At 51.8% G+C, this 14,490-nt stretch overlaps 1 protein-coding gene across 6 annotated transcripts in view; it reads right to left on the reverse strand.

Moving 5' to 3' along the window:
• The window catches only part of RREB1 (ras responsive element binding protein 1), a 164,380-nt gene that overhangs the window by 53,640 nt on the left and 96,250 nt on the right, over window positions 1–14,490 (reverse strand). For 5 of the 6 annotated variants that reach the window (XM_061147680.1, XM_061147679.1, XM_061147681.1 and 2 more), the window contains exons 2-4: window positions 7,415–7,530; window positions 3,715–3,837; window positions 2,913–3,125 (exon numbers count right to left, since the gene is read on the reverse strand). In XM_061147680.1, the coding sequence (XP_061003663.1) occupies window positions 2,913–3,083 (171 nt within the window). In that variant the 5' untranslated portion in view covers window positions 3,084–3,125; window positions 3,715–3,837; window positions 7,415–7,530. The remainder of the gene's footprint in view (window positions 1–2,912; window positions 3,126–3,714; window positions 3,838–7,414; window positions 7,531–14,490) is intronic. The other variant, XM_061147682.1, reaches the window with a different exon arrangement.

A 14,490-nucleotide genomic window follows, 5' to 3' on the forward strand; every position in this document is an offset into this window, starting at 1 on the left:
TTTTTTCACTCTCATATTAAAAAAAAAAAAACACCACAGATGTGAATTTTAAGGAAGTATATTAACCCAGAGATAGTTAAAAAACAAACACACAAACAAACCCAACCCTGCAGCCTCACTCAGCCATCATCCGCCTCCACCCCCTCCAGAGGCAGAAGGGGTGTTCTCCAGACAGAAAGGCGAACAACACAGCAAGGGCGCTCGCCCGGCACTGAGGGATGCCTCAGGGCTGGCCCAGACTTGGCCTCTGGGGTGTTTTTATTAAATTATTAGATTAGCGATAATGTGTGTTAAAAAGCAGTTCCGGGGGCTTCCCTGGTGGTCTGACTCCACACTCCCAGCACAGGGGCCTGGGTGCCATCCTTGGTCCGGGAACTAGATCCTATGTACTACAACGAAGATAAAAGGTCTCTCGTGCCACCACTAAGATCCAGCACGGCCAAATAAACAAATATATGTATTTTTAAGTGTGTGTTTTTTTTTTTTTTTTTGGTTGCCCTTCATGGCGTGCAGAACTTCCCTCACCAGGGGTTGGATCCGTGCCCCCTGCAGGCCAAACAAATTTTTTTTAAAGAGATTCATTGGAGGACGGATATAAATGTAAAAAGCCAGGCCTCCAGGAAGCCAGCCTCCTCAGGATGAAAATTCCTTAAGAAAAAAAAAATTCACCCTGTGAGCCCCTTGAGGCAGACACCAGAGGCGCTGAGTGGCCCCTGGGACTAAAGGGAGTGACTCCGGGGTCTACTATGAACTGTAGCCTGACCCCTCTCGGAGGCGGGCAGCGGTACGCTGCAGACCTCAGCAAGGAATCGTGACATCCATGATGGTCTGGGAGAAGGAGTCTCCAAACTCAGACTCAATTTTGAAAACAAAGCAAACAGAAGAGGAAGCACCACGATGCTGGCGGAGCCCTTCTGGAGAGGCCCAAATCCAGTGACCGCGGCTATGCTGGGAGAGGGAGCTTGCTTCCTGAGCTGACAGATAAAATTAGCAGCTAATGTGATAACTAACCATTCCATAATGAAACAATCTGGCACCCTTGCTGGCTTCCGGCGGTGGCTAATCTGCCCTGGAACTCTGCTCCTCAGGGCGCCCTCCAGCCCTCCCGTCCGTCCTGGTAAGGACCACGCTGGGATTTTCTAACGCGCTATCCTCCCCATCCTGCCTCTCGCCCAGACCTCTTTCAAAAGCCTAAGCCGGTGCCCTGAGGAACCCCCGGGGACACAGGAGGCGGGTGACCAATGGCCCAGGCAGCCCTGTGGAGGCCCCTCCACGTCCCACGTGCAGATGGAAGGCCGTGGGTCCCTCCACGGCTCTGCCTACTCTCTGAACCCCGGGATGAGACCCGAGCCTGGACTGGGGCCAGCTCTGCCTCTGCTGGGCTGTGCTGGGCTCTCTCAGAAGGAGCTCGGCACCTGGCACACAGTACCTGGCTGGAAGGAAGAGGTGGGGGAACACTGTGAAATGGGGGGATGGATGGACGGATGGATAGATGGATGGACAGACAGTCAAGTGAGAGTGGAAATAAACCTTTTCTTCCCAGAGCTAGTGCTCCTTCTTGGCTCAGGCCACAGTCAAACAGGCTAAGAATTTTCTCAGGTACCCACAGGAAGAGAAGCACACGGAGAAAAGGAAAAAAAGAGAGAAAAAGTATCAATGCCCCCATCCGACAGCATCATTTAACGCCGAGTCTTCAGCCTTGAGGAAGAGGCGGAGAAACGGACCCTTCTCGGTCGCTGGAGGGATGTGAGGCTGGGACAACTTTTTCTGGAGGGCACCTTGTATCAGGGGCCCTAACTCATGCTGGACTTCTACAAATTCACAGGAATCCATCACGCTGGGCTGGAAGAACTGTGCACAGACAATTCTGCATAAGGTCAGTCACTTTGGGATCATTAATAAAAAAGAAAACTAACTCACAAAAGTCCAACAGGTTTACCTTCCTGCCCATCTCCGGTCTCCAGACAAAGTCAGAAGGCTGACTTCTCCCAAGGGTGTGGTGGGACTCCACCAAGTCAGGGGAGCCAAGCATTGAACGTTCACACCATGTGGACGCAGAGCAGAGAGGGGACCGGCCACCTCGCTCCTCCGGCACTGTCGGGGACACTGCTGCAGGACAGCGACACCTGCTCAAGTGTGCCGTGTGGACATTAAGACTCATCTTATTTCCCAACAGAGGAGACACGGCCTTTCATAACATCCCTGGCATCCTATGCCCCTGCGCACCACCCTGATCTCTGAAAACCCAAGAGAAACACAAGGCGTCCCGAGGGGACCCTCAAGGCACCCAGTTGTGTGCCTTGTCAAGGCTGGGGAGCTGGGGAGCAGTCCAGCAGAGTGAGGACTCATTGGCTACCTGTGCTGCAGACGCTTAAAAAATCAAGGAGGCGGCATCGTAAAACCAATTAACCAGCTGGGTGAGTGAAGAAGGAACCACGTCACAGGAGAGGAGTAAGCTGAGCTCTCTGCCCCGCCTGTACCATGAAGAAAGCGTGTGTGTGTGGCTCAGTCATGTCCAACGATGGACTCACTTGGGCTGCTATTCCCTTCTCCAGGGGATCTTCCCGACCCAGGGATCAAACCCGGGTGTCCTGCATTGCAGGCAGATTCTTTACCGTCTGAGTCAAGAAAGCTTGGGTTCAAATCAAGTCACAAGGCCACAGCATGTGGGGGGGGGGGGGCAGGTAGGGGTGCTCTCACCAACACTGAGACCTCAGCACTGAAAACCTTCTTTGCGAATGGAAACCAACCTAAGCTACAAGCAATTAGCGCCTGAAAAGGGATCACGGCCTCTGGGTGCGCCTGTGCTGTTCAGACCAGGTCCATGGTTCTGGCTCAGAGAGCTGGGGTGCAAGGGGACATCCCGCCCCCAGTGCTCTCATGGAAGCCACCGCAGGTGCATAGACGCTTACCTGGTTCCTTCGGCCGATCCGATTTGGTCCCGGAGGCTTTGTGGGGGACTTGATGCTCTGGGGGCTCCCACCATTCTCGGTGACCTTCCCCACACTCATGACTGCTGACATCATGGTGTTGATGGAAGACAAGTCTGAACCCTCCAGGCCAATGGGCGAGCTTGACGTCATTGGGACAAGGGTTTAAGCTTCTAGAAAGCCTCGGCCACAGAACTGAAAGTGAGAAACTGCTGATGTGATCACTGGGCAGTTGAGGTGTCTGTCAGGCAGGTGGCAGGGGCCATGGCTACCCCCTGCTGCAGCTAGGTTAAAACTCCCCTTCAGTTCTAGCTGACGCGCGTGCCCACATGATCGAAGCTTTCATCTCAACCAAGTGCTGTCTCACTAAACTGCTTGCCTCACTTCCTTTCTGAGCATGGGCCACTGACAGGGTGACCCCAGGCAGGCCCTCTTCCTCTGCTAACCTTTCCCCAGGCAGAGTGGGAGAGGCTCCAACAGCGAGTAAGGCCAGGAGGGCCCATCTGGCCGGCGGCCTCCTAACAGCCTACTCACGACTATGCGCATGTTCTAGACCCTACAACGGAAGATGAGAAACCTTGGTTTTCACCTAACTCCAGGCCGCGATACCTGATTTTAACGGGGGGTCCAAATTGTATAAGACATCTGAGAAGCCACACTACCACCCAACGTTACAACCGAATTTCAATCAGCATAAACGGCTGCTTCTTACAACACATGAGGATGTAACACACCTTCCCCCAGAAAATGGAAGGGAGAAAACCCAGCCCGCACTGGCAGCTACCTCCATCGTCTGCCCCAGCTGATGCACTATGAGCACGTCATCTGCTGCAGGCGTCACGCACGCGGAGGAGGCAGCGAGGCTGGGGGGCTCCTTTTTCTCTTCTCTCCGTGTCCCTCGTTGACACTGGAAGGGAAGCAAAGGCAGAAAGGCTCAGAAGGAAAAACAGAAACCATGTGTGCTGTAATCTCAGACTACTGCACTCACCGGACTTCAGGGGACCGTACGGGAGGAGATGGCTGAGTCTTCTTTTTCTTCCAAAAACCACATTCTGCGGTTGTTTTTCATCCTTAACTGATGTTCCCTACAGTGTCGTTGCCCTCTCTCCCAACAGCCAAAACGATTCTGTGGTATTTTATTTTCTAAGCTCACATGTGTCCACAAACAGCGAACTTTATTTCACACTCTACCCTTGTCCCCCACAAGGAGTCTCAGACTCCCACCTGACCTGTGTCCCGCCTCCTCCTAAAACTGACCAAAGATAAGGCAGTGAAGGAATCTGCTAAAGACTCAGTGTCTAGGATGGACCTTAAAAAAACCTGGTAATATGGCAGGATGACTGCAGGGAACACTACAGCCCCCGGACGCATCCAGCTTCACCTCTCCAGGCCTCTTCTAGCCATGCTTCTTTCACACAAGTATTACTGGCTATAGGAAGTTAAGTCTCCAGGTAACCCGTTTCCCTTCTTTCATCTGGGAGGACTCTCTCTGCCCACGTACCCTGCTATCCTCCAGTGTGCATTAAATTCCGCAAGTCCACAGCTGCCTCAGGGATCAAGCTCATGATCTCAGGAGCAAAGTGAATACTCAGGAGCAGCCCTGGAGAGAACATGATTTCCTGTGGTTCCCCTTCCGCCTCTACGAGAAGTGACCCAGGTAGGATGTGACAAATGGGAGCTCCCGGAGCAGCCGCAAACGTGTCCGGCAGCAGAGCAGGAGAGGCTGGGGACACGACTGGCAACGCCGTCTGATGGCTTCACACGACTGCTGGGCCATCAGCTGAGAAGCCCCCAGCGAAAACCCTACCCAAGAGCCAAAGAGAACCTCAGCAACAGCATGCTCCTTGTCAAGAGACAAAATCTGCCTTCCTTGTTAGTAGACACTTTGAAGAGCATGTGTGTGTACGTGCTAAGTTGCTTCGGTCATGTCCGACTCTTTCCGACCCCGTGGACTGTAGCGCCCTAGGCTCCTCTGTCCATGGGATCCTCCAGGCAAGAATACTGGAATGGGTTGTTGTGCCCTCCTCCAGGGGATCTTCCTGACCCAGGAATGGAACCCACACCTCTTGTGTCTCCTGCATTGGCAGGCAGGTTCTTTACCACTAGCTCCACCTGGGAAGCCCCAGACATCTTGAAGATATGAACCTAATGGTTTTCCAAATGCTAAGTAAAAGGACCAACTGCCAAACACACAACTGTTAAGACCACTGATCCAGCCTCACCCTTATATCTTCCACATTAAAAGAGGGAAAGGAAACCTCAGTCCAAAATTAAGACAAACAAAAAAACAAAACAAGCCCCTCAGCCCCAAAGCTGTTGTCTTTCCATGAAGCTTCTCCCATATGGAAGACCATTTAAACTTATTAAAAACTGTGCTTCAAAACTTGCCATTCTGACTGTCTTTGAAAGTTCATTTGGGAAATTCCTCTCTAGGAAAAAACATTCAACACATGTGCAAGCATGGAAGTATACACACACATACCTCATTTTCTTTCTTACAGGATTTCTAACGGAAGTGTCATCAGTTGCCTAGAATTGTAATCTAGTCAGTGTACGATTATTTCCTTGAATCACGTAAGGTGCACCTTCTATACCAAAACCCTCTCATTCTTTTAAATATATATCGCCCAGAGGTTTGTTTTTTAAAATACTTATTTGGCTGTGCTGAGCTGCAGCACGTGGGATCTAATTCCCGGACCAGGGATCGAATTCAGGTTCCTCGCATTGTAAGTGCGAAGTCTCAGCCACTGGACCACCCGGGAAGTCCCCCCTGCCCCCACCATAGTTCTAATATACATCACATCATAAATGACTAGAAATCTTCTTTACTGTAATTATGTCAGTAAAAATTATCTCAACTTTTCTACCATTTATAGTGGGATAGTTTCAAGACAGATCTTGCTTTTGTCCTATTATGGCACTTAGAGAAGAAAAATGTAGAGTTTTTCAGATCAGGAATAGATTTAAGCAAGCACCTTTTAGATCAACATAAAATTAGAAGTTACAAACAACATGGTCTAAATCTTTCACTGAGTAGGGGAAAAAAAACGGGACAGAAGGGAAACAGTCAACAAGAAAATTAATGAAAATATATTCACCAAGAAGAGTTAAAGTGCTGGTAAGAATTTCTGTCACAACCACTAAGATGTCAAAGAAACCTTCCCTGAAAACTACGTAAATGCCCTAAGTATAGAAAACCCAGCAACAGTCACAACTGCTCACCAACCTACGGACTGAAAGTTGCAAGCGCTTACATCCCAACTGGAAAATGAGAAAAGTGAGGCAAATTTGCTGTTTCCCACTTTGTCTGGACAGGAAGACATTTGCTAAATTTATTTCCTCCTTTGGGATAAAGTGTGAAGTGTGACACTGCCCAGTGACGACGCTGAGATCACCAACATTTACTTCCTTTTCCTAGTTCAAATGTAAGTAAATGGTAATATTTTTTAAAAAAGTAGAGACTCTTCTCATCTCTGACCGGAAAGTGCAATTAACAAAATGAAACTCCAAGTTACACTGTTTGAAAAGAAAATGGTCAGTGGACTCATCCTTGGCACCTCTTTCAGAAGTACCCAAGCCAGCCTGCATAGAAAATCTTTTCTAAGATTTTCCTCCAGGTGTGTGCTTGTGTCTTAAGCGTGACTTCTCCTTTGGGGAGGATGGAACAGGAAGAATGGAAGGGACCTGGTGTAAAACAATGTAGCTCATTGTTCCCAGTTAGAAAAAACAAATCCACCTTAATATTAAGGTGCATTTATCCACTCATTAAACCAGAAGCCAGCAGCCAGAATTAGTCAGTCCTCCCTGCCCACGCCTGACCCTGGACCACACTAGAGCAATGACCCAACTGACCAACCTACACCTTCTGATTCTCAATCTCAGGGGATGAAAGGCAGGATTAACAGTTTAAGGTCCATTTACAAAGCACATTTTTCTTTATAAATATTTACAGTCCTAATATTTTCATTCTCTGCTCCCGACACCAATCTATACATTTGCTCTATTACTGCAAATAAAGATAATAATAATAGCCATAATGAAAAAAATAAAAACCACTGGCCCCATTCCAGTATCATCTCCTTTATCTGGGACCAGAGAGGACTGGAAACCCAGATGAGATTCCCAAGTCACAGACATGAAAGGAAATCTCTATGACATGGCCAAGTGGACTGGACTGACGTTCTAGCTCATGAGTCCAAATCTGGGGGTGGCAAAGGAGAAGCAGGGAACAGGGGTGCCTGCAGCGTGGCTTCCCGTGAACCAGGGCCCCGGCACCCTTCCCAAGACTTCTCATCCCACACCCCAGGCCACTAGCCCGGGGAAAACTCGCAGTCCACAGTGACAGTTTCTCTGTGGTTTTCCATCAAAGCCTCAGGAGGACCCCAAGCAGAGGGTGGACCAATCCAAGGGGACGTGGGGACGTGAAGGAAGACAACACTCCAAGTTACTGTGACTCAAGGAAAAGTCAATCAAGTTAGACTGACCTGTCTTCTTCGTCTTCTCAAGTGGGCCCTCCTTGCTGAGGAGCTGGTGCTGGCGGGGCGGAGGGTGGGCAGGGTCACGCCTCAAAGCCACCACCTCTGGAGCAGAGCGCAGCAACCTACAGAAACAAGAAGCAGGGGCATTAAGAGAGGGTCCACGCCAGAGAGGGCCCTGGCCCTGCATCATGTTCTGCACTTGCACCACTGGGAGCCACCAGCTAAGGAACAAGGCATCCCCCTCCCCTCCCCGTGTTTCTAAACAAGCTTCCAGCAATGAGGTCAACTCCACATGAGCAACAGCGACTGGAATCAAGTGTGACCTGGAGAGAAGGAGCCCCGAAAGCACAGCCTAACAACGCTGCGGGCAACACCACGTGGGAATGGCTCCCGGGGGAGCTCTGGGCACCTTATTGGTGTGCTGGCAGAAGGTGAGGGTGGATGACCAGTTTCAAGGTGGAGAAGAAAAGACAGCAAGCACTCAGTGCTGTCAGAAACAGGAGGAGAGGAGAAGAGAACTGAAAGGAAAACATGTGGAACTAAACAGCCCCTTAACATAAAAGAGTGACAATCACACCTTTTCCTGCGGGATAGAGAAAGTGTCCTAAAGTGTATCTTTCCTTTTCTGTAAGGGAGACACAGAAAACTCAAATTACACACACCCTTTGAGGGTCTGAGAAAATCGGCTCAGGGGGGTGCCACCAGGGGTCTCAGATCCCTGATCCGGGAGAAAGCTGTGTCTGGCCCTCTGCAAAGTTAGAGAAACCTGGAACGTAACCTTCCCAGAGCCACCCAGCCAGCACGTTCTGTCTCTGCAACAGCCTCTGAAGAGGACAAAACCGGGCAGAGCAAAGGAGGGAAGCGGCTGCCACATGGACAAGTGCTGGAGAAATGTCTGCTCGATGCGCTTCTATCAAACCCTGAGCAGCGCCTGCAGAAAAGCTGGCTGGCACGTCACACGCCCAGCTATCACCCTGAATCTCACTCTCATTGTCCACGCGGTTACTAAGCGCCTAAGGCGAGCAGGCTCCCGCTGGACCGGTCCGCTGGCTGGTTGGAAACCCAGCAGTGCTTCCGGTCAGAAGCAGATGCTCAACGATTTCTGACACCACAACAGCTTCTCTCTCCACACCTCACTGCTTCAGGGCTCCATCCTTTTCCTTTGTGCCTTTCTCTTTTGAAAAGGCCTTTGGATTTTGAACAAATTGTCAAAGAAGCAACAAGTAACTCCCAGGGACAGCCCCTGAAAGACCAGACACCTCCCCCCATCCCCGGTAAACTTGGAGGAACCCTTATTACGACCCCAGTAATTCTGTGTTTCTTCTGAGCAAGACCCCCCTTGAGGAGCTGATGAAAATTATGGACCCTTCTACACATAAAAGGACATACCCCACACCTAACATTTTCCTTCAGTATCAAAAGGATCAGGGACCCCAGAAACTCATCCTGAATAAGCAGGGTAAGAATCTTGGTTTTACTTGATATATATGAATTAAGACCATTTTATTAAAATTCCCATAAGGTTTCAGAAACGAACAAAACAGATCATCCCCACCCATCTAAATTTAAAGATGCCTAAAGGTGAAATTACAAACTGTTTAAAAAAAAAAAAGCAAGCAAAGTTTCCCTATATTGTTACTCATTTTTATTAATGGCAAATATTATCAGGAAGAAAATCTGGAGAAGAATAGCTCTGTGGTTTTTTTTCCCCTAGAAACTGCCAAGATTTCCAATTGTAGTTTGAACTATAGTTTCTCACATAATGAATAAAAACGTATGTCAAAGAGACAAGTCTCTGGAGTTGAAACTGTCCAAAATATAACTAAGATTTTCATTAAAATGTGGACCCTCTCCCTCCCCTCACTTAAAAATGATACTTTAAAAGTCCACCAAGTAACCTCTTCCATCCACACGGGGGAACCAAGGAGAGGAGAAGGCCAACCTCACAGACTTGACCCTGGAAGTCCCTGCCTCTGATCTTGGATGTAAATGATTTGAATATCAAGAATGTCGTGCGATTAAGCTGACTAGCAAGAGTCACAAACCCTGTTTGTTTTGGGTTCCACCAGGCCTAAGGGACTCACACAACTCAGAGAGTGGAAAAGTACAGGACAGTCCTTGGAAGGAAATTCAAGGTACCTCTTACTATCACCACCACCTCAAAAAAAGGGGGGAAAAAAAAAAAAGACCCACCAGGAGAGACCGTACCTAGAGACAGGAATCCAGGAAGCTGGAGGGGGGTCCCCGGCTCTGGGGAAGGAGCCTGCATTTCCAGATCGCATCCCCACACAGACTCTGTCCAGATCAGACCCCAGGGAGACAGGGTGGCTTGGAGCCGGCAGAGGTCCACGATGGGGCTGCGGGGAGGGGCAGGCCGGCCCCAGCCCCTGTGGAGATAAGGGACCCTGCTATGCTCAGCCAGAAAGAGGAGATTAAGGACCCTGTCTCCAGGTCCAAAGAGATAGCACAGGAAAGAGATGAAAGGGAAGATGGTCCAGAAGCAAGGCTTCCAGCCTGCGCAAGCCCGCAGGGTTCTCGACGTGAGATCTACAATCTGTCCTGAGGCCCCCAGGAGAGACTGGGGAGGCTCCCATGCCGAGGATGACAGCGGAAGCCTGAGACCAGACAGTGGGGAGCTTTAAGGCAGCGGCCAGGACGCCGCTTGTCCAGATACCAGAGATGGCCGATCCTCCGGTGGGAACAGCCAGTTCGGGCTGACCCGGGATGGGCTAAATGAGTGAGTTTAGGAGTTCAGAGACTAAAGTGCTCTGGGCTATGATGGGGCTTAACTAGCAGCAACCATATCTCTCTCAGGATGAGCTGACACAGGAAGTCTTGGCTAGGCTGGGATGAAACCCAACCAGGCAAGCTGTGCACCAAGGCCGTGCCTGTAGAGCTCGGGGCAAAACCGTCTCCTCTAACCGGGACAGCTTCGCGTGTGCTCTGAAGGCTGACAGCTGCGATGACTGCTCTGAGTTCCAGGAAGTTGATGTGTTTCTTGGCTAAGGGTTCGGTGTGTGCCTTGGGTAGGGCGGCAACCCGTGCACCGCCCCTCCCCCTCGCCGGCCTGGGCTTGGGTCAAATGGAGCGGACGGAGCCGCGGAGCGTCACGTACAGCCTCAGAGAGGACCGGCGCACGCCTGGTGCGGAAGGGCACCGCCAGCCGCGCCAGCCAGTCCTGCATCCTCCCGGGGAGTGGGCGGGGGGGGGCGGGGGGGGCGCAGAAGCAACCCTTGGCACAGGCCACGATCCAGAGAGCAGAGCTGGAGTTGAGGGAACGCGGCCTCCACTCCGCGCTCCCCCCCCCCCCGCACCCCAGCTGTCTCCTGGGCTCTGCCCCCACGACACGTCTTCTAATGGAGAGCTGGAACCTGCCCCGCTTCCCTCCGGGTCTTCCTGCCCATTGGGCCCCACTCTGCGGTTTCCTCCCTCAACCCCATCCTCCAGGGGCCGCTGTCACCACAAGCCTCCCTGATCCCCAGCGATGGAAAATTCTCGGCTCCAAACTCGACCCCCACAACACTAAGAGACTAGAACGGGGACTAATGATAAGTGCGGAGAACACGCTCTGACACGCAAACACTCTCAACACTGCTCGCCACAGGCTGAGTGCATCATCTCATTAACCCTCTTAACAGCAGCCCCGCGAGGCTGAGCCCCACGGACAGCCCCCCAAGACCACGGTGGGAGAGCAGAGCGAACCCAGACTCTGGGCCCTGCTCCGTGTCTGTTGGCCACACTCCCGTCGCCCGGCGCAGGCCTGAGCCCAGATGCGCTCCTGCAGTCACGTCCTCCAGCTTCTAACAACTGTCTCTGAGTCATCCCTGCCCCTCCAGGCGGCTCAGCGCCCACCTCCCACTTCGGCCGTTTCTAGGCAAGAAAAAGGCACTCTGGGCTTCCACCTTCGTCCTTGGCAGGAGCAGGACTGGACCCGCATCCCAGTCTATGTGCACGCACGGCCCCTGCTGTGCAGAGACGGGGGTCCACATTCTGCACCCTGCTTCTCCAAGCAGGCAACTGGAAGGATGCCGCTAGGCTCCTGAAATCCCAACAGCCCAACCCTGTCCGGGAGGCTGGGTCCCATGGACCCAAACACCAAGAGCTCAGGCTGAAGAGGGACCCGAGTCCTCACACATGGAGGCAGTGCTGGAGGGCAGGAGACGGTGAGCGCAGACGGCAGAGTGAGAACCGCACAGATCATACCAGCACCAGGACCCCGGGAAGGAAGCCGCACAGTCCCCTGCAGCCGCGGAGCTCCTGGCCCTCCCTCCAGCACAGCCACCCCGGAGGCCCCCTGTCCAGCAGCATCACAGACCGTGCTTGGAGATGCAAATGCTCAATTCACGGGAGTCGGTCAGGACCCTGTCCACCTTAAATCCACACAGCGCTGTGTGTCAACTGCATCTCAATCAAACTGAGAGAAAGAAGGCAGGCAGGTTCCCAGGCCTGGCCACTGCCCTGGAGCCTGTGTACTGGCTCCCAGGGGGTTCAATCCAGCTTCAAGAACCAGTGCTTCACACAGATTCTAGAAGAAAGGCGAAGGATCTCCCTGAAAAACGTTCTTTCTATGACGACCTGGAGGAAGGCCCTGGTTTATCACACTCCTGGGAGCAAAACTCCAGGCTTTGGAGCAGAGACTCACACCCCAGTCCTAACTTTAGTTTTATGTACCACAAAGAAATAATTTGGGGGCTTCCCTGGTGGCTCAGATGGTAAAGAATCTGCCTGCAATGCAGGAGACCAGGGTTCGATCTCTGGGTTGAGAAGATTCCCTGGAGAAGGGAATGGCAACACACTTCAGTATTCTCTCCTGAAGAATCCCACGGACAGAGAGGCCTGGCAGGCAACAGTCCACAGGGTCGCAGAGTCAGGTATGACTCTGTTAAAAAAAAAAAAAAAAAAAAGGGTGAGAGGACAGGGATCAGAAATTGATGTATGCAGGGACTATTTTAGCTTCCGCAGGAGCAGGGGACGAGTGGGATGTGCGTTTCAGGCAGGGCAGGGCAGCCTGCAGTGCACAGAAAGCAGAACCACTCGGCCTGGCACCCAGGCAGCTCTGGATCCTCAAAGCCCTCTGCAGCCATAGCCTTCACCAACCTGTGTGCCCCCCGGAGAGCCTCCTTCCAGGGAGCTGGGAGCCAGTCTCCATTTCTGGCCTGGACACCTCTGAGGTCCCCCCAGGCCCCTCCCTTCTCTGAGGCTCCTGGCAGGGGTGGGGGCGGGGGGCAACCTCACAGCTCTCCCAGCCTCAGAAGGAGCTCACATCTCCAGCGGGTTCTCTCTTAATGGGACCCCACAGTGGAGGGAGGAAAGTGGAATGGACATTTTCCCCAGAGCCTGGAGTACCTGCCCCTTCCTGCCCAGGTGTCAGGGGCCCCAGTGGAGCCCAGGACTAACAGAGACTGCTGATACCACCTTTCAAAAGGAACATCTCCTGTCTTCATGTCAAGAGACACTGTAATGCCCAAGAAAATGTGGGAGGAAGGAGTGCCTTAAGGGACAGGGACAGTCTCTCTTTTAAAAATAAAAACCACTTGAATGTTTTAATTGCGACATTACACACACTGTCAGCAAGGAGGTGTGTTGGCTGGGGAGACTGGGTCCTGCTCACCAAACTTATCTAAGTTGAGCCTGAGTGAATTCACTACTGAACATATGAACCACGGGGAAGGCAGGGAGATGTCCTGGTCCATGCTGGCAGGAACCGTCCTGTGGGACCCATGCGCCTTCCCGCATCCCTTCGTGGGGCCTTTCCTGTGAGCAGCGGGCTCCTCTCTGGTCCCCTCACCCCGCCCCCCACATGCAGGATGCTCTCACCGCTGCCAGAGCCCAGAGGGGCACCGCCATGGCCTGGCAGCCACTCGCTCCCAGGGGCCTCTCTATGGGGAGGGGCCTGGCGGCCCGCGGGCACAGCTCTGTCCCTCTCCCCAGGTGAGCCAGTCTTTTCCTGGCCTCAAGGATCTAGTATTTCATCACCTTCTTGCCCAACTTGGCAGAAACCTGTATGGAGCTCTGCTCCACAAGGAAGCTGCTGAGATGGGAGGTAGGGGAGCCCTCGGGCTGAGCAGAGGGACAGAGGACCCAGAGCATGCTCACCTACCCCTGGGGCAGGGCAAGGCAGGGTCTTCCCTAAGGCAGGAGACAGCTCACAAGAGGACCTGCAGGGGATACGGTCTAGGAGCCTCCACCCCACCCACCCACTCTCAGATCTGCTCTGATGGCTTATCAGAAAGGGTGGGGAGAGGCCTCCACAAGTTACCTTGGCTGAGGAATTTATAAGACAGAAAAGAAAGCTATTGCTAAAAGAGAAAATAGGGTTTTAGTCAGAGTATGTCACAAGCCTAGTGTTTATCCAGTGACCTGGGTTTCACAGGATCCCTTCTCTAATAATGGGATATTATCTATTGTCTGGCTCTTTTCAACCCCATGGAATGTACCCACAAGGCTCCTCTGTCCATGGGAGTCTCCAGGCAAGAATATTCAAGTGGGTTGCCATTTCCTTCTCCAAGGGATCTTTCCAACCCAGGGATCGAACCCAGGTCTCCTGAATCAGGCAGATTCTTCACGTCTGAGGCAAAAAGGAAGCTTTTTGGTAAGGACCTAATAGAAGTAGAAAAGATTAAGAACAAGCAGCAAGAAAATACAGAAGAACCATACAAAAAAGGTCTTAATGACCCAGATAACCATGATGGTGTGGTCACTCACCTAGAACCAGATATCCTGGAGTGTGAAATTAAGTGGGCCTTACGAAGCATTACTACAAACAAAGCTAGCAGAGGTGATGGAATTCCAGCTGAGCTATTTCAAATCCTAAAAGATGATGCTGTTAAAGTGCCGCACTCAGTATGTCAGCGAATTTGGAAAACTGAGCAGTGGCCACAGGACTGGAAAGGATCAGTTTGCATTCTAATCCCAAAGAAAAACAATGCCAAAGAACGCTCAAACTACCAAACAACTAGGCTCATTTCACAGCTAGTAAGGTTATGGTCAAAAGCCTTCAAGCCAGGCTTCAGTAGTGCAGGAGCTGAGAACTTCAAGATGTTCAAGCTGGATTTAGAAAAGGCAGAGGGTCAGACTATCAA

Source organism: Dama dama, chromosome 7, assembly GCF_033118175.1.
Source record: "Dama dama isolate Ldn47 chromosome 7, ASM3311817v1, whole genome shotgun sequence".
Taxonomy (NCBI): Eukaryota; Metazoa; Chordata; class Mammalia; order Artiodactyla; family Cervidae; genus Dama; species Dama dama.